Source organism: Varanus komodoensis, unplaced genomic scaffold (assembly GCF_004798865.1).
Source record: "Varanus komodoensis strain SLA01 unplaced genomic scaffold, ASM479886v1 scaffold25, whole genome shotgun sequence".
Taxonomy (NCBI): domain Eukaryota; kingdom Metazoa; phylum Chordata; class Lepidosauria; order Squamata; family Varanidae; genus Varanus; species Varanus komodoensis.
The window spans coordinates 9225772-9248908 of record NW_025335661.1 but is presented as its reverse complement, the minus strand read 5'-3'; the positions used below and the strand labels follow the sequence as shown (position 1 = coordinate 9248908).

General features: G+C 42.8%; 1 protein-coding gene across 4 annotated transcripts in view; it reads left to right on the top strand.

Moving 5' to 3' along the window:
• The first annotated feature begins 1762 nt into the window (after window positions 1–1762).
• The window catches only part of SLC16A14 (solute carrier family 16 member 14), a 29300-nt gene continuing 7925 nt past the window's right edge, over window positions 1763–23137 (top strand). The window contains exons 1-7 of one of the 4 annotated variants that reach the window (XM_044432996.1): window positions 1763–1794; window positions 3101–3167; window positions 4420–4531; window positions 10414–10669; window positions 11519–11662; window positions 17634–18623; window positions 21355–22781. In XM_044432996.1, coding sequence (XP_044288931.1) covers window positions 4469–4531; window positions 10414–10669; window positions 11519–11662; window positions 17634–18623; window positions 21355–21506 — 1605 coding nt within the window. In that variant the 5' untranslated portion in view covers window positions 1763–1794; window positions 3101–3167; window positions 4420–4468 and the 3' untranslated portion in view covers window positions 21507–22781. Of the gene's footprint in view, window positions 1795–3100; window positions 3168–4419; window positions 4532–8663; window positions 8891–10413; window positions 10670–11518; window positions 11663–17633; window positions 18624–21354; window positions 22782–23137 lie in introns of those variants that run through there. The other 3 variants (XM_044432998.1, XM_044432997.1, XM_044433000.1) reach the window with 3 other exon arrangements.

The following is a 23137-nucleotide window of genomic DNA, read 5'->3' as shown; positions in this document are numbered from 1 at the left end:
TTCTCGCTCTAACCCTGGAACATAATGGATTGAGCTTTTTAAGCATGAGGTGGACACCAGTACTAGAGACAAGATAATCTATTAACCAGGTGGTCTATTAATGAGATATTCTATACGTTAGAAAATACTATTTATTTTGTGGGTTTTGAAATGATGTTTGCCAATGCTTCTTAAGGACTCCAGAGACATGTGACCTTTCTTTTACCTTTTTTCCCTATGTTTATTGCTGTTTTTCTTGTGCCATTGCTGTTGTGTTGTGTTTGTATGGTTCTTATAATGTACTTATTCGCCTGTGAGTTTTATTGGTGCATGCCATCTTGGAAGGGCTTCTTCCCTTAAAGGCTGACAAGAAGTATTTTAAAGAAATAGTAAGTTTATTTTAGGCCAAATCCACTAAACCACCACCCCAGCCACATTTATGCGCAACCACGTGCAGCTCTTGGGTGCAGTGTTCCCCTGAATCCAGTGCTCCTCCTAGGCCACAGTTCATCTGGCTTTTAATGCCCTTTTAGTGGTGCCATCCCAGTTGTTGGATTACCTCCCTAAAAGGCTCCACTGGCACCTACACTACTTTATTTTGTTTTTTAAGCAGCAAAAGGCCTCTTTATTTTCTGGGTCATTTTAACTCTTCAGTTTCTAAAAGTAGAATGGTATGTTTTTGGATTTTTGTACTGTTACTGCTTTTGTCTTGGTTACTACTTGCCTTGTTTTTAGTTTACAGTTATCTATATTGTTTTTCAGTGTTATTGTATTTTATGGTTTTAAGCTTTGTCTTGTAATGAACCTAAAGATCGTTCTGTAATGGATGATATAAAAATGTACTAAATAAATAAATTTTGGGGAAAAACAGGGAGTACATCAGGGAATAGTGTGCTAGCTAGGTGGTCCCTTTGAAGGAAGAGTCATCTATTCAGCATCATAGCTTCCCTTCTGGGTGAGGATTTCTTTTCTCTCTCCAATATTCCATTCCATGATGGAGATCTGTTGGGGGCTGCATGCCATGTCGGGTGGGGCTACAGCCAAGCATGTGGGACACTGTAGGGTAAATTTATGTAGGGCTTTACCTGAGCTTTGCTAAAGCAAGCATGTGGTCCAAGGCCGTGGATTCTTCACACCTGGCCAAGGTCCACACACAAAAGAGCCATGCAGCCCTTGAAAGATTAGCAGTTTCATTCCACCACGTGTGGGATTCATTCCATGAAAAATGGAACCTACTCCAAGGTAAGCATGCATGGCAGCTTTCCCCAACCTGATGCCCTCCAGGTGTGTTGGACCAGGCTTGGGGAAGATGGGAGCTGTAGTCCAGCACATCTGAAGGGTGCTGGGTTGAGCACATAGGGCTGCAGACTCAAAGCTGTATGCAGTCTTAGTCCCAGTTAGGACAGAGACATTGAATTAAGTTAGACCCCAATCCTCTGTGCAATTAGACAGAAACAGTTCTTTCCCCGTCTAAACGTGTACAGGATTGCAGGCCTAGTCATCTAGTTAATTTCAAAGGGTCCTTTCCAAGTGAAGGATGCTACTAGGAAATGAGGCCAGCCAGGGGCGAAGGGCGAGAACATTTCTGCAACTGAGAAGCCAAGCCAACAGGGAGTGCAAATCCTGCCCGGGGAGGTCATTCTGAAGACCATCCTAGATCTACTCCCCCCACAAGTTTCCACGAATCCGGCTCGGCCGGGCTGCGAGCAACAAACAACGCCTCTTTCTCTTCGGCGGTGTCGACTTCACGACTCTCCCGCCGCGGCGCTAGGCTTGGATGCAGGAGAGGGAACCGCCGGCGCGCGGCCGCCGCGGGTGCGTTAGGCCGGGCGCGGGGTGGGAACTTGGGCCGGGGGCGCGCAACCGGCTTCCAACTCGCCCCCGCGCCAAACCTCTGCACGGGGGCAGCCAAATGGCACGCCAGCGATGGGCTGGTGGCGGCGCGGGGAGGGGGAAGACCACGCCGAGGCGAGCTTCCCTGCAGAGAGCAAAAGGGCGATGAGCAGGCGCGGAGACCGGCTAAGAACATAAGCCCGACGCGCGCCCCCCACCGCGCGGAAGGCTCCGGGCGCCGGGCTGAAGCTGCCTCCGCAGTTGGCACTGCAGCAGTGCCGCGAAGGCGCTCTCAGCGGCGGAGCCGTCGGGCGGTGAGTGGGCGCTTTCGCCGGGCCCGTCCCGGGGCTGGGTTGGGCGGCCCTGGCGAGCGGGAACGCGGCACGCCAGGCGGCAAGCCGGCGCAGGCAGCGTTGTCCGCTGCGGGGGGCAGACGTGCTGCTGCGGGGGGCGAGGTCACTCGCCTCTTGGCCCCGCCGTGATGGATGTGGAGGAAAAGTCCTCCTCTTCAGCCTCCTTTGCACCTGCCCGCGGCTGGGAGCCGGGTCGCGAGCTTTCTGCGCTCAGGGCGCTGCGAGGCTGCACCATCCGCCCCTCTCCCCGTGGCTTGCAGGGAGTACGACGCCTGTATAGAGTAGACCCATTGGAATGACGGGGCTGAAGCAGTTCACTGTAAATTGGACCCACTTTGGCTATCTGAAAAAGCAGTGTAGTCCCTCCGGGGGCTACCTGCATGCCGCGTATATTTCCTGTATGTCCGAGGAATCTGTAAGTGCTCATTTGATTGTACCCCCCAGCAGACTGGTTTTCTTGCCAGGTGCAATTGTCATTCCCGCACCCCCCAGCAGAGCTTGTCTAGGAGGCTTGGGGCTTCTGTGGGGTGGGGGCGAGGGGCGGACAGGGAACGATCCACCAGATGGCCGAGCCCAGCCCTTTTTCTTCGGTTCCTACTTACGGGAAAAACACGGCCCTAACGTTTGCTTCTCTTAGTCTGGGGGCCGGGTGGGGGATGAGGAGATGGCTCAGGGTATCATTGTTGTTTTGAGCATATTGTAAGTGGTCCATCTTCAGGCTTTGCCCCCACGCCCGTTGTCTCTGTCAGATCCCGGGATTGCAGTCATGCAATTAAAAGATCACTTGCAGTGAAATCCTATTCACTGAACAGAGTGGGGCTTATTTCTTGGAAAGTAGGTATAAAATTGCCCTGTTAGTCCCCAGCAGTTGCAGTATGCAATTATGTATAGTAGTAGTTCATTGCTTTTCTATCTTTCCTTTTTACCTCTTACAGAGAATCCAAGGCGGCGTACTAGGTTCCCTTCCTCTCCATTTTATCCTCACAACAACCACCCTGTGAGGTAGGTTAGGCTTGAGGGCCCATGACTGACCCAAAGTCATGCAGTGAGTTCCATTGCCGAGTAGGGTCCAGAACCAAATTGCCCGAGTCCCAGCAAACACTGCACCATATTACATTTATAACCAGCTTGTTTCAAAGCAGACCTGAAGCTGCCTTGCAAAGTGTGCAGAGAAGGCTTTAAGCATGAGGATCTGTTGCAACAAGTCCTAGTCAAATATTGCAGAGTACAGCAGGAAGTGGTGTGCTGCAGTCAGTGTGGGAGGCATGATCCTTAGTATGAAAAGAAAGGGATATATTGGAGGATAGGCAACACTTGGGTTCAGGTACAATACTGATCGCACAGCTAGTGGAGTGAAGGATCACATGGGTGCAATGATCAGGCCTTTGTGCTTCACAGGGATTAGCTCCTGGATATGCGAAGTGCTAGAACGGGTTGGTTGATGTGGGTCAGCACAGCTGCCTGCAGTTTTGGTCTCTCCTAAGGGGACTGTCATGATGAGTTCCAAGTTTTCTTGGAAGGAGGTCCCACTGTTACACAAGTGACTTGAATGGCAGCCTTAGGCAGTAGTCCTGTGGGCTCTGAGAGAGGCTTCCCAGGCCCTTGAAATATTTTGGAGCTACCATTCTGAAGGCAGAGACAAAGGTGCAGCCTTGGAGGGGGAGACCCAGCCTCACAAATTTTCCTCCAGGCACTGCAGCAACTTCTGCGGCCCATGCTTCTCTGTGTTAGAAGCCATAATGGGGTGTTCTGGGCATGTGTAAGCGGCAGATAGCAGGAAGGCTTGAAGATACAGGCTCCATAGCCTTCCTTTCCCCCTGCCATGCCCTGATAGGGCAGGGGAGATGCGTACAAGTGCAATCAGTGGGTGAAAAGTCATAGAAGTAAAGGGCAAGAATTCAGTGGGAGTGGGAGAAAAGAAAAATGCAGCTCTTCCTTCAGTTTTGTTCTGGCTGTAAAAGGCTGATGGCATTTTGGACAAGGTGATTCCTCCTACCCCCATTCTGGTAGGACTGCTCAGCCTACAATAAACCCCTTTGGATTCGGTGGGATAACATTCCTACTTTTTAAGGCAAATGACACAAAGGGTAGTGCACAAGTCTCTCTGGGAAACTAATTCCAAGTAAGCCAGTTTACAGACTGGACTTTTTTTTTGCAACATTAAAACAGATTTTAATATTGAAAACAAAACAGCATTTTAATGGGGAGATGTTTACCGGTGCAATTTTGTTCACTGTTCATGACCACATCTTAGCTGAGTCCATGTGGGCAGAGAGGAAGAAGGATAGCAAAAAGACGCATCCATGGACTCCTTTGAGACTAGAGAAGAATCTTGCATAACTGAAAGGCTGTTCAGCTCCTGCATGGTGGGTACAAGGAGATGTTTGTTTATTATTTATTGGTACGAGGAGATGTTTGTTTATTACATTCATATCCTGCCTTTTTTCCTTCCAAGGAACTCAAGATGGTGTACATCTTTTTCTTCTCTTGATGTTAGCCTCACCACAACAGTCCTGTGAAGTAGGTTAGATTGAGAGTCTGCAGCTGGCCTAGAGTCACCGAGTAACTCCATGGCTGGGTGGGGACTAGAACCCAGATCTTCTGTGTCCCTGCACTCCTGCACTCCTAACCACTAACCACACAGCTAGCAATACAGGTCATATATGATTGTCTTTGAATTAATCTCTGTGTAGAGGTGCCATTACTGTAGGTTTTTGGTTATGTTTTAAGCTGCCCTATGAGATAGGGATCTTTGGTAGAATACAATGTGACTGATGAATGTGTTGCACACATACAGATTTCCAGCAGAAGCAGGGAGATTAAGATGCTACCTACTGCTATTGTGTCAGTTCCATAGATTATGTTTTTTTTATTTTAAGCTTCAGGGATAGACAGTGATAGTATTTGGTAACATACATGTGTGAAAAAGCCCTTCATAATTCATCTTGCTTTTTGTTCTTATAACATTAAGGCACATGTTGTAATTAAACATGTATTATTATTATTATTATTATTACATGACTTTTATACCCTACATTTTTTCATCTTGCAAAGAACTCAAGGCAGTTTACGAGGCTCTTATCCTTTCTGGGTTATCCTCATGACAACAGTCCAGTAAGGTAGGTTGGCCTGAGAATCTGTGCCTGTCACCCAGTCACCCAGTGAACTTCATGGCTGAGTGGGGACTAGAAACCAGATTCCCCAAGCCTCAGTCCAACACTCTAACCACTTGTGGTGTTTAGGTATGTCTCTTTAAGAGACCTGTTTATGTGGAAAGAGAACAAGGGAGTGGTAGGTATGAGTGTGTGTAGAGGTGTAGTGGTGTGTTGTTTTAACTTGTTTGGTCCTGAATTAATATGGAGCCTGTATTTGGAAGGGGATTTCTTGAGTAAGATACTACATCAATATACCACACTGGCTCTTAATTATTCTTTGACTTAATCTCAATTTAGACTTTGTTTTGCAGCCCTAATATATTAACTTTCAGGACTGAAATTAAAACCCAGGATTCTATGGAAAAGTTGTGCTTTTGGACTTAGAAACAGAGAAAGCTGACAAACAAGTGCCATCTTTTAGAAATTCTGTTCTCAGATTTGATCTGTTGATCCTTCTACCTAGGGTAGGGAACCCTGTGACCTTCCCTAAATTTCATTTCTCAGCAGCCCCATGTCAGCATAGGCAACAGTCAGTGATGATGGGACTTGTAATCCAGCATTATTTGAATGACCACATGTTCTTAACTTGATGATCAGGGGAACGGAAATTACTGGGGCTAAATATTATTTGTGTAGTGACAAAGAGGACTAACAGGTTGAATTGCTGTGGCCAGTTATCAGTGACTTGTGTTGCCTCAAGTCTTTTAGGCTATGTTTTTCCTTAAAAAATGCTTATTGCTTAGAGGGGAACTTAATTGTCATTCTACATCATTGGGTAACTGGCATTCCCTTAGGTCATTCTGTACTGTAAGGCTGGTCCTTTTAGGACACTGCCACAAAATTCTTAATCTAAAAAGTCCCCAAATGTCCATTGCTTGCCTTTTTCATTTTTTTCCTATAAACCAAACATGCCCAGGGCATGAAAGTATGCTAGAGATAGTTCCAGGACTGAAATTTAAAGGGATAATTCACTGAGATATCCCAAACAGTATGTCCAAAACAAACACAAGAAGGTTTGATGCAGATCATTTTGGTTTCTTTTTGAAGATAAGCTTCTTAGCTGAAATCTGTAACCAACAAAATTACAATCTAGGGAAGGCTTTGCTATGATTTTTTTTTAAATCAGGAGGCCAAACTAATGTTACGTAGAGCAGAAGTCAATAGGACAAGCATTGATATACAGGTTTTACTGTTTTATGGAAATATTAAAACCTTAAATTACTTGCTGAGAACTGAAAGCCATTCTTACCTTGACTGAAACCTCCTGGGGTAAACATTGTTGTTAGTTGTGAAGTTGTGTCTGACTCATTGTGACCCCATGGACAACATTCCTCTAGGCCTTCCTGTCCTCCACCATCCCACGGAGTCTGCCTAAGCTCACACCAACTGCTTCAGTGACTCCATCTAGCCACCTCATTGTCTGCCGACCCCTTCTTTTTTTGCCATCTATTGTTCCCAGCATTAGGCTCTTCTCCAGGGAGTCCTTCCTTCTCATTAGGTGGCCAAAGTATTTGAGTTTCATCTTCAGTATCTGGCCTTCTAAAGAGCAGTCAGGGTTGATCTCTAGGACTGACCTTGCAGTCCAAGGGACTCGCAGGAGTCTCCTCCAGCACCACAATTTAAAGGCCTCAATTCTTTGGTGCTCAGCCTTCCTTATGGTCCAGCTTTCACAGCCATACATTGCAAGGGGTAAACATTAGGCAAGAACAAAGGCCTTTTACCTGCAGCATTTCCCATGCCCCAGTCATTTTTGTCTGGGGTAACAAAATAACTCTAAATGTGACTAATGCTAGTTTTTATTGACACTTGCTAATGAATAAGGATCCAGATTTACAGACATTCTGAGCACCGAGTACTCTGCTGGTATCCTGAAGTAATCATTTATTTGTGAGTGGCATTTTTTATTTTACTTTTCATACAAGGAGTTCAGAACATTGTACATGCCACCTCTCATTTTCTCCTCACAACAATCATGTGAAATAAATTAGAGGGAGATGTAATGAATGGTCCAAGATCACTCAGTGAACCTCATGCGTAAGCAGATACTCATTTAAAAATTCCAATAAAAGGCTGAAGACTGCAGTCTTAGACCCACACTTACCCAGGAATACATCCCCTTGGACTTAATGGGCTGCACCTCTCAGTAGACATGTTCCAGCAGAAATAATCTGAAGGCCAGAGTTACTAAAAGAGCAGTCCTGTGAAAATTTTGACAAAAGGGCCAACTACTCCCAGAATTAGCCAGCCAGCCCTAAGTAAAATAAATTTATCTTAGATTTGATTTCAGCAAATTATATCTATGGCAGTCATGAAACTGATGCTAAATATTGCATGTGGTTACTTTTCTCTTTTGAGTGGGGCTTCTTTTATATGGTGCATGTTCAAAAAGGAATATTAGAAAGGAAAATAGAAAGGGGATTCTTACCTCCTTCTCACACTATTTCCCCACCAAGAATTGCACCTCATTTAAATCCCATCTCAGGGCAAAATGTGGAAGACTAAATTAAATTGTTCCCAGAACAAAAGTGACCTTCCTAACATTAAGGTTATTATTAGGATAGCATAAAGTAAGGATTTGCACACTGACAGTGCAGTCTTATGAACTCAGAAGGAAGTCCAACTGAGTGAAATACTACTTCCCTGCAGGTTAGTCATTATAGAGTTGCAGTTGAAAAGAGATATGGAATATGGTAAGTGACCATATTCCCAGAATCCATGACTAGTTAAGTGGGATCAAAATCTAGCAATAGCTTGAATTGTAGCCTTAGAGACCTGCTTGTCTTACTTGATTAAGAGCAGAGAACACTGAGTAGTGTTTGCCTGTACTACTCCAATGAGTGGCCTCTGCCTTTTGAGTGGCATGATGGTCATTTTGGAGCAGTGAATGGAGGTGCAAAGCTAGGTCAAGGCTGCTCTGAGTCCGCAGTGAGGTGAGGGCCCATGTCCTATCCTGGTTCCAGCCTGCTAATGGGTGTATGCACTGGTTTTATGACTGATCTTTCCTGTTCCTGAGTGTATTTACAAAGCAGATAGCCAAAGATAAAAAATAACATGATGGTAACAGTGTAAAAGTATATTCATGGCCAAGAGGTTAGTCCATACTAAGGGCACGGTAAACATTTCAGTTCCCACTGCTGTTGCAGAGTGTTGAGAAACTGCTTCCAACCCAGGCCTTGTCATTACACTTGTCTATCTTCAACTTCACCTGATATCAAAAGTGAAAAAAGCCTAACCTACTACATGCATAGATTGAATAGGGAAAACTTTTTGTCACAGGGAAAAAAGTCTTAAGCCTCACAAAGACACTTAACGGGACATTTTTGGTTGTTTCTTATTAATACAGGGCCAGCATTTGATTGCAGAGCGGGAAATCAAAGCTCTTAATATATAATTTGTGGGAGCTGCCTTTGCTTTGGTTCATCTAATGGCACTGCTGTTACATTTAAAGAAGGAGTGTTGAACTTCAGACCTGTAGACCAAATCTGGCCCAGCTGGAGTGTTAACTGGGCCCTCTGCCATTCTCCATATGGCCACAGCCCTTCTCCTGGCAACTCCCTTAACCTCTGATAGGTAGGTGGTATCCAAGCTTTTGCACATTTTCCCCCATTCTAAAAGGTTGCAATTAAAAGATTAAAATATGTTGGTATTCTTCGATTATGACCCCATCCCTTTTGCCTACCACTGGAAAGCAGCCTGTAAGAAATTGAATTATCTGAAATTGCATTCAGCCCTCAGTCTGAAAGATGTTTGACTTCCCTGATTTCAAGGCTTGCCCCATGTGCCAATCACATGAGTGCCTGACACCTGTTTGATGTCTCTGACTCTCAGTAGGTGACAATTGAATGATGCCAATTTGCATGATTGCCCTTGCTCTCGTGCTGGTGGCATGTTGGGAACAGTCCATCAGAAGCAACTGCTAAATGGGATCTCTGTCACCCACCATTGTGGAGTGGGTTATCCTGCTGTGACTCCAACTGGTACCCATTCTGCATAGCTAGTGAGAGATACCTGGAAGAAGATGCTGGCTGGGATGTACATTGGCTCCACCTATTGGATAGATTCAGTATTGGCCCTGATAGCAGGCTTGCAGGAGGTATGAACAGTGGGGTGCTCCTTCCAACCCCATTTACGTTTGCTGCATTTCCCAGTAATAGTAGGACATTATCCTGCTCTTCACCAGAGACAGACAGCTTATTTGTACACATGTACAAAAATTGTCACCTGTGAATGTATGACAACTTGCACAGTTGATTATGCAAATTCAGTGTATCTCTCAGAGATTTCAGTTTGGCAGGGGAGAGGGCCCAGGCAGTGGCTTTTATGATATTCTGAATAAGCAACAGATGGCTTGATTATGCTAAACAAGTAGTGCAGATGGTTGTATCATTGCAATCAGCAGGGAGAGTAATTCTGGGCTGGATTGTGGCCATTATTGTTGTTTCTTAGGTCAACTATGGAAATTAAAGTACAAAATCTAAGTTAGAACACTGTAACCTACTAGACCAGAAAGTAATGCAACCATTTATGCATCATTTGAAAGCTAGAATAACTATTTGAAAATTGACATAGTAGCTGTAACCCATGTCTCTGCTTTGACTCCAGTTGTGCTTTGGTCATCTTAAGTTATAAAACTGTGCATGTAGTATGTAACTAAAGTTTTTTTAAAGATTGAATTGACTCAACATATTTTATATATTTATTTGATTTATAAAACTGGATGGTGTGCATCCAGTACTCACACATATCCTTATATATAATATGTAAGGAGAAAATGGAACTCTAGTTATCGGGTATAATCACATCAAGTGTGAAACATTTAGAAACATTGTCAGCTAACTTTGTTTCACCATACCTAGCAATTTTCAGAAAGGGGTTCAGCCTGATTATATTGACAGGTGCCTGTCATTTCTGTTTCTCCCCTTGACCACTTGAGACAGATGTGATCCAAGAGGAGTGAACTTGATGGAGGCAGTTTAGCAGTTAATTTGATTTAGCAGAAAATCTGTAAATAAAAAGCTTAAAGCAATTTTGAAAAGCAACAAATCTGAGCCTTTTTCAAGGTTTGATGAGAACTTTTTCTCTCTTTGTTTTAGGATACTTTGCAGAAAATGTATACCAGTTGTGAAGATACTGATTCCAAAGCAAGAGGAAGGATTAAGCCAAATCCAGATATTGATGGTGGATGGGCTTGGATGATTGTCCTTTCTTCCTTCTTGGTACACATACTCATTATGGGATCGCAAATGGCCCTTGGTATTCTGAACGTGGAATGGCTTGAAGAATTCAGCCAGAGTCGAGGCCTGACAGCATGGGTCAGCTCCCTCAGTATGGGTATCACTCTGATTGTAGGTAGGGGCCTGTATCATTTGATTTACCTGGTTGTTACAATTATACCCCACCTTTACTCCAGGGAGTCTGAGGCACATGCACAAACCTTCTCTTTTCTTCTTCACAGCAACCCTGCGAGGTAGGTTAGGATGACAGTCAGTGACTGCCTCAAAACCACCCAGTGAGCTTCATGGCCAAATGGGAACTAGACTGTGTGATACTAGATCTGAAATCATACAAAGTTTTCACAATAGCAGCAATGTCTGTCACTTTGGTGAGGAACTGAGCATGAATCACCTTCTCGCCTCCCCCATTCACATATATTTCTGCAACAAATAAGATTCTGCTAGATTCCAGATTGACAGAGAAGGCAGCCTTTAGAGCTGGGCAAGGATGAAGGTGAAATCAGAGACATCTGGGCTCAGCCACTTCTCTTGCTCTTGTCTAGCCAGCCTTGTATGAGTGTTGGAGCCTCCTCTTCTGCTACACCAGCCAGAGCACAGGCACATGATGAAGGTCAGGAACTGCAGGGTTCTTTGCAGTTCCTAGTTAATGAAGGGTCTGGCTTCTAGACAGTCTTTGTGTGCCAACCTAGGGAGACCAAGAAGTTTGTGAATTGTGAGAATATCCCACAGTAAATCAAGCCATTAACAATACTTTCTTTTAAAATAAGAGATGGTTTTCCAATTTCTCTTTTCCTTTGCCCTCTGCCTGTTATGATCAATTCTGGGTACTGATTTTAATGATTTTCAGCCAGTAACCTAGAATCTACTGGTCGTCTTGCAAATGAGAATCAAGTGGTTTAAGATCTCATTCTGTTCATGAAGAAAATAAACATAGTTTCAAACTACCCTTCCTGTTCCATCATAGGCCCTTTTATTGGCTTGTTCATTAATACCTGTGGATGTCGGAAGACAGCAATAACTGGAGGAATCTTGAATGCCTTAGGATGGATACTGAGTTCTTATGCCTCAAATGTGTATTACCTCTTTATTACATTTGGTGTTATAGCTGGTAAGCATGATTTATTTCTGATATGCATTTGTATATTTTAAATTACATTGTACCATATCTTAACACAAAAATATCTAAGAATAGAAGTGGCAATTTACAGTTTGTTGTGTTAAGAGGAACTCCACCATAATTCAGATCTTTTTAGTCTTGTACGGGTTTCTTCTTTCACTTCAATGCAGGGGACAGGTTTGTGCATGCAAAAAATGAAGAGATGTCTCCTGTCCTGGAGTCCAACAATGACATTTGCACATGCGGGATCTGTGTATGAGGATCAGGTTGCACACACAGATGTCTGTTTTTGATGATGTGTGACATTTAAGTTTAGTTCGAGAGCCACAATGAATTAAATATTTCTGTCTTCATGTGATTGTTAAGAACAAAGCAAATACCAAAACTTCACTTTCTTTTTCAAGCTTATATCCTGCTGTTTTCCCAGAGAAGGATTTTGAGGTGACGAACAAAAAAACCCATTTAAAACCTGCTCAAACCTGTTACTGTACTGTACTTGTAAATATTGGCAAACAAATTTCTCATTTCATGCCACAGGATTGTTGTGAAATGGCAAATTGATTGATTGATTATTAAAACTTTAGAACAGGCACAGAAAGTTTTTCAGCCAATGCCCAAATTCTATTTCAGAGAAGCTCCCAGGGGGCCTTATACCAGTGTCAAACAAAGCTGAAGGCAAGCACAAGGGGGTCAAAATACCAAATATAGCAGCATATTGTAACTTACAGCTTTTTGAACCTTTAGGAAACAGGAAAAAAACTGCCCAAATGCTGGGAAACTGCCAAACAGTTGGTGAGAGGAGAGGAGTGAGTGAGGGACAGGGGGCGTGGCCTTCTGGGAAATCTTGGAAGGGCAGATTGGGACTCCCAAAGCACTAGAATTGGCTATAAAACATTTCCGGGGTGGCTTACACAGAATGGTTAAGTAGATAGAACACACACAAATGCAACAATGTACTATACAATTTAGCCATTGTTTTTTAGCTCCTTGTGTTATTTTAGTGGAGTGCTTTGTGCTTTTGAACCGACGGCACATTGATGATACAAAGGTGTGTGATACAAGCATGATCCTGCCCTCCCTTCAACATCCTATTTCAACAATGCAGCCAAGAGGCCACTGAAATTATTAACATCAGGATGGTCAGAACTTTCATGTTGACAAAATCCCTTTGCTGCAGGGGAAATGTGTCAGTAATTTACTGTAAAATGTGGCTCCAAGTAAACAGGACTGTGAAATGTGAAACATTTGTATTCATTTCAGAAAGCATTTTAAAGAATATTCAAACTACACTGAACTGGTTTAAAGAAGTTGAGTGGGGCCAGTGTGTCTTTTCAAGAAAACTTTTTACTGTTTTGCATTGCTGAACCTTGTGAACGATATTCTCTGGGGTTTGTTCAGGTCACTAAATTTGGTCTTCTTTGATGTACACTTTCTTCTAAATTATTTACTTGATTGATAATCATTTGAAAACAGTAGGCAGCTTTGAACTGGAGGAGGCATTATTGATAGTTGAACATGATGGTTGATTTATGAGTTTCAAGTGATATATAAACTTGGATTATGCAACCAAGCAGTCAATATAAAGTAGCATAAGACGGTATGGCCTTGTAAGCTGGAAAGTTTATATGTAGTGCAATGCATTCCTAAGCACCTTCATTTTGAAGTATGTCCCACTGAACACACTGTGGCTTACCTGCCAGTAAATGTGCCTGGTTGATGCATCTCCCCCTCCCCCCCCCAAAAAAAGTGTAGAACTAGAGCAGGTGTAAAAAGGGGCAAACAAAATGATCAGGGGCCTGGTGCATTTTCCTGCGAGGAAAGACGACAACATTTGGGATTTTTCAGATTAGGAAAAAGGGCTAAGGGGCCGCTGTGGAAATGGGATGCTGGACTAGATAGGCTTTGGGTCTGATCCTGTATAAGTGTTCTAGATGCAGATTTAATGCAAAACCACGTTAAAAGGGAGTATTAAATTGCGGTACAATTCTATGCGTATTTAGTCTGAAGGAAAATAAAGCCTTAAGGCTCCCAGCCTATGGCAGCCAGCATTCTGGGAGATGTAGGTCTTCAGGGATTGCGCTCTTAATGAATTAGAGTTTGAGGCTGTTGCTTAATTTCCCTACATTCTCTGTCTTTAAATAGAGCATTTTAGACATCTCTGCCATGTGGTGGCTTATGGTGTGTGGCCACCTAGAAGTTGCTGTCAACAGTTATCATCAGCTGTCCATTTACAGAATGCACAGGCAGCCTTTTGCTCTCAGCTGTCCTCCTTGTAGTGTGACTGTATAAATAGATGGGCAAAGGGGGAGAAGTAAATTTTGCTGTGTGCAGAAGAGAAAGCTGATTTTTGGAGTAGAGAGAATTAATCAACAGCAGCACTGTAAGGAATTACTGGTGGACAGCTGTGGGGCCAGCCTAAGACATATTGGTATCTGAAGTGGAAAATCCTAATGGCACCCTCTGCTGCAAAATATACAATAATAAGTGAAATCAAACATTCAGACTCCATTTAATGGAATAGAAAAGCTGCTATCTTTGGTTGTCATCACCTTCCATCTTCTGATAGCACTTTCCTGTGACTAATACTCTCCAGAATAATAATGAGAAGAATCTTTATGTTCCGTGCTCACATTCATCCTAAAATGCATGGGAAGATCCCTAAGAAAAATCTTCCTGAAACTTTGATATAGAAACTTAGGGGCTTAGAGATAGCAAAAGCATTCTCCAGCAAAAAATGCCTTAGTCTGCAAATATGTTCGTATTCTTACAGATGATGCAACAGAATTGATCTAGGATTGGGTTGGATTTTTGCAAAAACCATTTAAATTGATTAACTTAGAGATTTTTTGAACACATGAAAACAGAATAGAGATCAATTTCAATGCTTTTCTCAGAAAAAAAACATTAAATACTTGCTGAAAATAGAGGTTTAACTCATATAAAGTTAGAGACTACCATTTTTACATGCAAGGTAGCATCTTTCATTAGAGTAGACGATTGTCCCATGAGACTGTGGGTTATATCCCAAACACTGTTTGGTAGATGAGCACCGAGCGGCTGAATAAGATTTGTTGACTGAATATTTGGTGCTAGTTTAGGGGCCAAAAATGACCGGAGAATAACACTAGGTATTGTCCTTCTGGTGACAGAGATGTAGCCTGCAATTCTCAGAATCATTTATAGAGCATAATCATAGGAGCATTGGAAAGGGCCTTTTGCCATCAAGTCCACCCCCCTGTTCAGTGCAGGACTCCAAGTTAAAGCATTCCTGACAGCTGGCTATCCAGTTGCCTCTTGAATGCTTCCAGTGTTGGGAAAGCCCACAACTTCCCTAGGTAATTGATTCCATTGCTGTACTGCTCTAGCAGTTATAGAAAGCAGTCCAGAAAATGACTTCATAAACTTAAAACCCATTATTCTATGTCCTGCACTCTGGGATGATTGAGGAGATCCTGGCCCTCCTCTGTGACAGCCTTTCAAGTATTTGAAAAACCAGTGTGGTGCAGTAGCTAAGAGCCTGGGACTAGGAGTCGGGTGATCTGGGTTCTAGTCCCCACTCAATCGTGGAGCCAAATGGGTGCCTTGGGTCAGTCACAGACTCTCAGTCCAACCTACCTCACAGGGCTGTTGTGGGGATAAGAATGAGAGCAGGAGGAGAAGAATGATGTAGGTCACTTTGAGTTCTTTAAAAGAAGGGCAGAATATGAATCAAATAAATAAAAAATCGTATCTTCCCCCCATTCTTCACTTTTCTAGGCTAAGTAAGCTCAGTTATTTCAATCTCTCCTTATAGGGCTTTGTCTCCAATATCCTGATTATTTTTCTTGCTCTCCTCAGAAGGGCAATAAAGATGATAGAGCAGACCACAAGCAATCTCCCATTGATTATATATTGCATATCAATAGGTCCTGATTTTACAGGGGCTATATAGGTCTGGGGAATGTATTCCATAACAATTTCTGCATAAAGTATGCCTTAGGATAGGTGGAAGAACAGATCAGTGGGCTAATCTAAACCTCAGTTTAACTACCCTTGCCATCACCCATTGCTGGTACTGCCAAAGATTTACCTATTGGGCTTGCAGGGAGTATATGCAAGGATGACACATCATTCTCTTGCACTTCAGCCTGTCGTAAGCCTGGTCCAAATTAGTCACTGTGAGGGCTGGTGGTTTGCAGGACCAGCTGCAGCTCTCTGGCTGGCAGGTGGCCAGTTATTGCTGCATGGATAGACTGTGGGCAGGCTTATAAATGGCTGAAAAGGAAGAATTACAGCAGCAAGAAAGAGAGCACACTATCTGCCTAAAAATGCGTGTGAAAATTTATATGTACAGAGGAGAAGTTAGTAATTCTTGTTGTCATTTAAATAGAAATACAGTACTTCTCTTCACACCACACAGTGGAGTGGACTGGACTGTGACCAGGTGACCCATGCACTTGTCTGTTCAGTCTGCTTCTCAGATGCAAACCGTCGAAAGACAAACTCTTAGGGTTCTTTTTCATTAAGTTGGACTTGGACTGGATGGCCCTTCAAAGAGAGGATAGAGGTAAAGGTGGTCTTCTGGTATTCCCTCAGATAAGGGACTTGGTTCTATAAGAGGAGCATACACAGCCACCTTAGCCATGGGAGGCAAAGCAAAGGCAGACATTTAGATGGACAGAAAGGAAAGCTGAAACTGCAGTGAGCGAGCGAGGGTGGCCAGGAGTTTTTTTATTGTTCACTCTAATGATAAGTTGCATCAGCTGATGATCGAGGTCACTTTTGCAGGCATGCCTGGTGACCTGATGGCTACTTTTGTTGCATGTTAACTACTGAGTCAGTACATTACACCGTTTCTTCTCAGTCAAATGTGTTGGTAGCGCAGTGCAATAGGCAGTAGGCTAGTATTTCTTCCCCCTTTTCTCTTTTTGGATGCAGAAGTACAGAGAGGAGATTTGGCTTTCTGATTCCAGGTCAATCAATATGGAACAAAACACACAATCTCAGTTCTACACATGCAACTGAGTTCAGGACATCTGAAAGTTTTCTCAGACAGCCCTGTCAAATTAATAGTCACAATCAAGTTCAAGGATACTCTGATATCACAGTCCAGAGCAACTTCATGGAGTGTATTCACAATCTGGACTTGTGGTTCCTGAAAGTTCTTGCTATTTACTGATTCTAAAAGCTGGCATAAGCAGAACAGTCTGGAGAATGCATGAGGGGTGAGGGAGGCATACTGATGCGGTTATAGGATTAGCCTGTGTAAGGAGAGTCTTGCCTGCAATCACGGCACATCAGCTGCGGCCACACACTTCGCAAGTTGCTGTGCAAAAGTCGGGGTTGGATTCAGATTTAGTCATACCTAGAAGAGACCCACTGAAATCAATGAGACTTAAGTCAATGGGTGTATGCTAGGTATGATTAAGTCTGGATCTAGCCCTTGATGTGCCAGTTTAACTGCACAGTACTTGACTTGGTTGCACTCAAAATGTGTCATATGCAGTGTGACCACACCAGCGCTCATGGGACTCATGGTCTATGTAGCAGGTCATTTGCACTTTTAAAAATGATTCCTCATTTCTGCATCAGGGCAGGTGAGAGGATCTCTCTTCTGAGAGCCTCACTCTTCTGGCCCATTCTGGGACTGAACATTTCCCTGTTTCAGTTATTTTCAGAAGTGCCATAGCCCCATAGATCAAGTGCTGTGTTCCCCAGTAATGAGTACAGTAGTTTCCAGCCCTAAGCTTTCCTATACCACAAAAAGCTTTATGAAATGCTGCAGCAATGCCAGTCCCATATTTGAGTGATCCTTGTATAAAGCCACACAATGTCCCGATTTCTCAGCATGGTTGTGCAAGGCAGTTCTGAATGCTTGGCTGATGCTATGCTAGATCATAATATTTGGCCTACGTCAGTTCAGCTTGGATGAATTATGCCTAGTAAAGGACTCTTAGATATGTTTGGAATGTCTGTTTTTCAGGTGTTGGGAGTGGTATGGTGTACCTGCCTGCTGTGGTCATGGTAGGAGAATACTTTCAGAATAGAAGAGCATTTGCCCAAGGACTCAGCACAACCGGAACAGGGTTTGGTGCTTTCCTAATGACAGCTTTGCTGAAATGTCTTTGCATGGAGTTTGGTTGGAGGAATGCCATGTTCATCCAGGGTGCAGTCTGTCTGAACCTTTGTGCTTGTGGAGCACTCATGAGACCCATTCATTCCAAGGAGGATGTTGCTGAAAATTGTGGGGAGAGAAACAGTTGCAAAGGTCAGAGCTCCGTGAATGATCTCTCCTGCTCTGTAGAAGCAGTGAAATCTAATGGTGTCTTAAAGGAAGAAGAAAAAGGACAAGGTAAGGAAGAAAAGCTGGGCAGTCTTCTAGTGTTGGAAAACAAAGATGAACCCAAACAGAGGGAGAATTTCTACGCTCTTTGTATTGTGAAGACAGTGAGCCAGCTGACAGTTACAATCCAGAAAGGCTTTGGGACCTGGTATTTGAGTTATTTTGGAGCTGCATCCCTCTTCACTAACAGAAAGTTTGCAGCCTTTGTCTTTTGGGCCCTGTTTGCCTACAGCACCTTTGTAATTCCTTTTATTCATCTCCCAGAAATCGTGAAACAGTATAACCTTTCTGCACAGAATGATATTTTCCCCTTGACTTCAATTATTGCTATTGTCCACATTTTTGGTAAGATCCTCCTTGGCATCATCTCTGATAGCCCTTGTGTCAGTGCTTGGAATGTCTTCATGGCAGCTAACTTTACTCTTGTCTCTTGCATTTTTATTTTACCACTTATGCATACTTATGCTGGATTGGCAGTGGTTTGTGCCCTAATAGGATTTTCCAGTGGATATTTTTCACTCATGCCTGTTGTAACAGAAGATTTAGTAGGGATTAAGCACCTTGCCAATGCCTATGGAATCATTATTTGTGCCAATGGGATATCAGCACTCCTGGGACCACCATTTGCAGGTAAATGTGATATTTTGTTTGACTTACTTTCCATACATCCATCCCATATTCATTAAAAATCTCATGACAGTTTACAACATTTTAAAAAACAATGCAAACAGTAAAACAATTAAAAACTCCTTAGTGCCAGTACTTGATGCTAAAATAATTAAAATACTATTTAACAATGTAAAACTGGGTAAGTAAAAGTTTGGGCCTGGTACCAGAATAAATAAAGCATCGGTGCCAGATCCACCACTCTAGGGAGCAAGCTCCATAATTGGGGGTGTTAGAACAGAAAAGGCCCTTCTCATAACAGCCCACCTCACCTCTTTCAAGGGGGGCTGTTAGGAAAGGATCTCCACAGATGATGTTAAGGTCCAGGCAGGCTCATACGGAAGGAGATGTTCTCTTAGATAGCCAGGCCCTAAACCATTTAGGGCTTTATATATCATCATTAGCATCTTAAATCAGGCCCAGGGTTCATTTGGTAGCAAGTGTAGCTGATACAGGACTGGCATAATATGTTCTTATCTTCTGGCCCCAGTCGGCAATCTGGCAGCTCTATTTTGAACCAGTTGCAACAACCAGTTCATCTTCAAGGGCAGCCCCACATAAAGCATGTTACCGTAGCCCAAGTTACTAGTGTGTGAGTTACTCTTGCTAGGGCCTGCCTGTCCAGGTTAGGATGCAGATGATGAACCAACCTTAGCTGAAAGAAAGCACTCCTTGCCGCAGACGCCACCTGGGATTCAAAGGGTAGCTTAGGGTCAAAGAGTACTCCCAAGCTGCGTACCCTGTCCCTTACCTGAACAGTTGACCTTCGCACCAGCAACACTCCTGTTTTATCTGGATTGAGCCTCAATTAATTGGCCCTCATCCAGTCCATCACACCATCCTGACACTTGTTTAGAACAGTCACCCCCTCACCTGGATTGGATGAAAATGAGACGTAGAGCTGGATGTCATCAGTGTACTTCTCCCAGCAGTTTCATGTAGATATTGAACAGCATAGGGGATAAAATGGAACCCTGTGGACCCCGTGGCATAACTGTCATGGTGCAGAGCCACAATTTCCTGGCAACACCAACTGGAATTGGCCAGTGAAGTAGGAGTGGAACAACCAGAAAGCAGTGCCTCTGACTCCTATCCTAGCCAGCCTATCTAGAAGCGTTAGGGTTAGGGTTTTGCCAGTATTTTGTAATGCGGTGCCTTCCAGAAGTTTGAACTACAGTCCTGATCAGTTCCAGCCATTGATCAGGGAGGAAGGAGATTGTATTCTAAACCATCTTGAGCGATCATGTTGGGAAGGGTTGTCCAGGCTGTGCAGTCCTTAAAGGTCATAGCAACTAATTGCATATGCTTTTCTCATTTGCAGTAGCAACATCATTTTCATTAAAAATACTGCACATTTATTTTCTTCCTCCCTTAAGACAGACTCTAATTTAAAGGGGGCTTCTAGCAGAAATTTAAATTGCATATGGAACCTTGTCAGCACTGTCTTTCTCAAAGATGAGCTGATAGTTTCTTATCTCATTGACTAGGGTTAGGCTCCAGTTCACTGGCTTCAGCATAAGCAAAACAGTGTGCAGTTTGAATCAAATCGTTACAGGTCACTCTAGATTGTTCTAGTGCTAAAGGGTGAGTCTCACCATGCCTGCTTTGGCATAATCAACTAAATACACATATAGAATGCACAGGCTCCATACTTTTTTCGGATATGGAGGTGTGTTGTTGTTATTGCTGTTGTGTGATGTGTAAGCAAGCAAGCAAGCTCTTTCCATGAGAACTTGAGTCTTAATTTTGATGCAGGGGAGACATCAAAGATGGTTTTGCAAGCCGTCTTGAGATCCATTTTGGATATAGATGGGATAAAAACGTTTTAAAAATACAATATAAATAGAGGAAAATGGAAGTAGAGTTCAACAAGGGAAAATGTGTGTGTATTCCTGTTACACACTTAGGCTTAGTTGCAGCAGCTTATCAGATCTAAGGCAGCAGTGGACATTCTCCAAGAGCTGGGTAGCATACTGTATCCTGGGACCTATCAAGGCCTGCCACGCAGTATTGTGATTTTGCAAGGAAGCAAGGCGTGTGGGGAGTATATGCCTTGTTTTCAAGCAAAATCTCACTTCTGTGCCTTATTTTCTTGCAAAGCTGCCATGCTTTTTACCACCAACATGGTTTCATTCAGTGGCAGGTGAACATATAAAAAATGGCCAGTCCTGTGTTGCCCACTTGTGATTAGGAAAAGGTTTAAAGGCTTATTGGAAAAAGTGAGTTTTGGGAGGTATTGGAAGAAGAGAAATGGCATCACACAGATTTTGGGAGGCAGTTCTGGGTAAAGGGCAGCAAGAGAGAAAGAACAGAGTTGTTTGAGGAAATAGCAGACCTAATGTAATGTAAAAGAGGATCTAGTTAAAGGTTTCCCATGTTGGAAATTGTTCAATTTAACTTTGAAGGTAGCATTCTGTATTTCTAATTTTTAAAGTATTTATTATGTCTTTCATTATCACTTCATCTTATTTCTCTTATTATATTGCATTTTTAATGTGAACCGCATAGGGATTTTAGTATATTAAACAATATAAACATATTATAAATAGCATTCTCATAATAATAATTCTGTAGATGGAAAACATGAGATGGTGTTGACTTACAATCTTTCTATAAACTGAGCCAATAATACCTCTGTTTCTAACTGATTTGTTGACCATACTCTGTTGATAACTGGTTCATTCTTGTTTTCCAGGATGGATTTATGACCTCACACAAAAGTATGACTTTTCTTTTTACATATGTGGCTTACTTTACATGGTGGGAATACTTACATTGCTGATACAGCCTTGTGTTGGCAAGAAAAAGTCAGCGCCAGAAAAAAACACAGAAAATGGAAAAGTATAGGACAGTTTACTGAATGTTTTTAGACTGAGTGTCATTTCTTCATGTTTTCTGAAAAGTGTACAAATGGTATGTTAGACGGGACCAACTGGACAGAATTACACCAATTTTGGCCACTGAATAAATGTTCACACTGCCACTGTCAGTGGACTGGTGGAAAAATCCTTAGCTGGTAGATCTAAAACCAAAATATCCAAACACAGAGTGGTGTAGGATTCAATAGGTGAACATTAGTTTTCATTTGTGATTTACAGTGGTTTAACACAAGCATAGCTCCATAGACTGGAATTCATTTACCCTCATGCATTGCTAACATGGAAAAAAAACCCCAAAACTGAATTTATCCCTTTAGGAATTACTGATGTGAGAATAATTCCTATGGGTAATTCCAGCCGAAAAAAATAGTTATTGAATAGAACTTAATAGTCTACCTGTGTTAGTAACTATACAGTAATTTCTTCCTCTAAGCTTTAGGGGAAGGCTCCTCTAAGCCTCTAAGTCTAAGGGCTCCTGATAATGATTAAAAATCTAGGTTTTCATTATGGGATAAATTTGTTCACTGTATTGAGGCCGCAATGCAATTTACTGTATTTGAGCTCTCTAAAATAACCTTGAGATACCAATGTGGTAAAGTTGTACAATGGAAAGAAAAGTCAAAAGCTTTTAGTGGTTACAGATGGGGAGATGTATCCTGGTTCTTAGAATTAAAGGATCATTTGCCAGGTTGGAAGATCTTACGTTTTTAGTTAAAGGTGGCTTTTGGTCACTGTTGAATTGGCAGTATCATCAGATCCTAATTCAAACGAAATCAACAGCTACCTCTCGATTCTTGCTTGCAGAGGTATAATGGTGTTTCTTCTGTTGACTCACAAGCATTATTAATAAATTCTGAATAACCCTCTTCGTTAGTTTGTAAAAATGCAAATATACAAGGGTCTAATATATGGATCAGAATATGCCTCTCTTTCTCAAGGTATGGCTGATCTTTTCCCTCATGTAGGTATTACAGCATGCTCCTCTGTTCCATACTAAAGCAGTAGCCTATGCATAGCAAACAGGGTTCAAAGGAGGGTTGATGTAAAGAGAAAAGTCATGGCCGTTACAATATAGCACTTGGGATGGGGCAATCCTCCACCATCTTAATCTTCTGTAGATCAAATCTCTCTCTGTGCTGTCATGCCAAATAGCAGGTTGTTTCTGCTTCTGCACTAGAGAAAGCTCCTGATGCTCACCAACCATGGAGTAAAGCCAGTTCTTCGTCGTGGCCTCTGTGCATCACACATGTGGGTATTGCGCCTGCGCAGTGCCTGTGGTCGGAAGATTGAAAGCTAATGGGTTTGGCGGGAAAAACTCCGCTCCCCTCCCCCCTAGCTGTATATATGGTGCAGAGTGTCCGCCATTTTCCAGTCTTTGCGACTACTGTTCGTTGTGCCTCGTGCCGCTTCGCTCTTGCTTAGATCATTACTTACCTCCTCTCGCTTGTTGAATTTTCTCCTTTTCTCTTATCAAGTTAGTATTCCCTTGTTCGTGTTACTCGTTAGTACTTCACTCAGTTCCTTCATTTTTTCACTTCTCTCTTGTTCCTAAAAAAAAAAAAAAAAAACCAAACCCCAAAAATATTATCTACTCCCTCT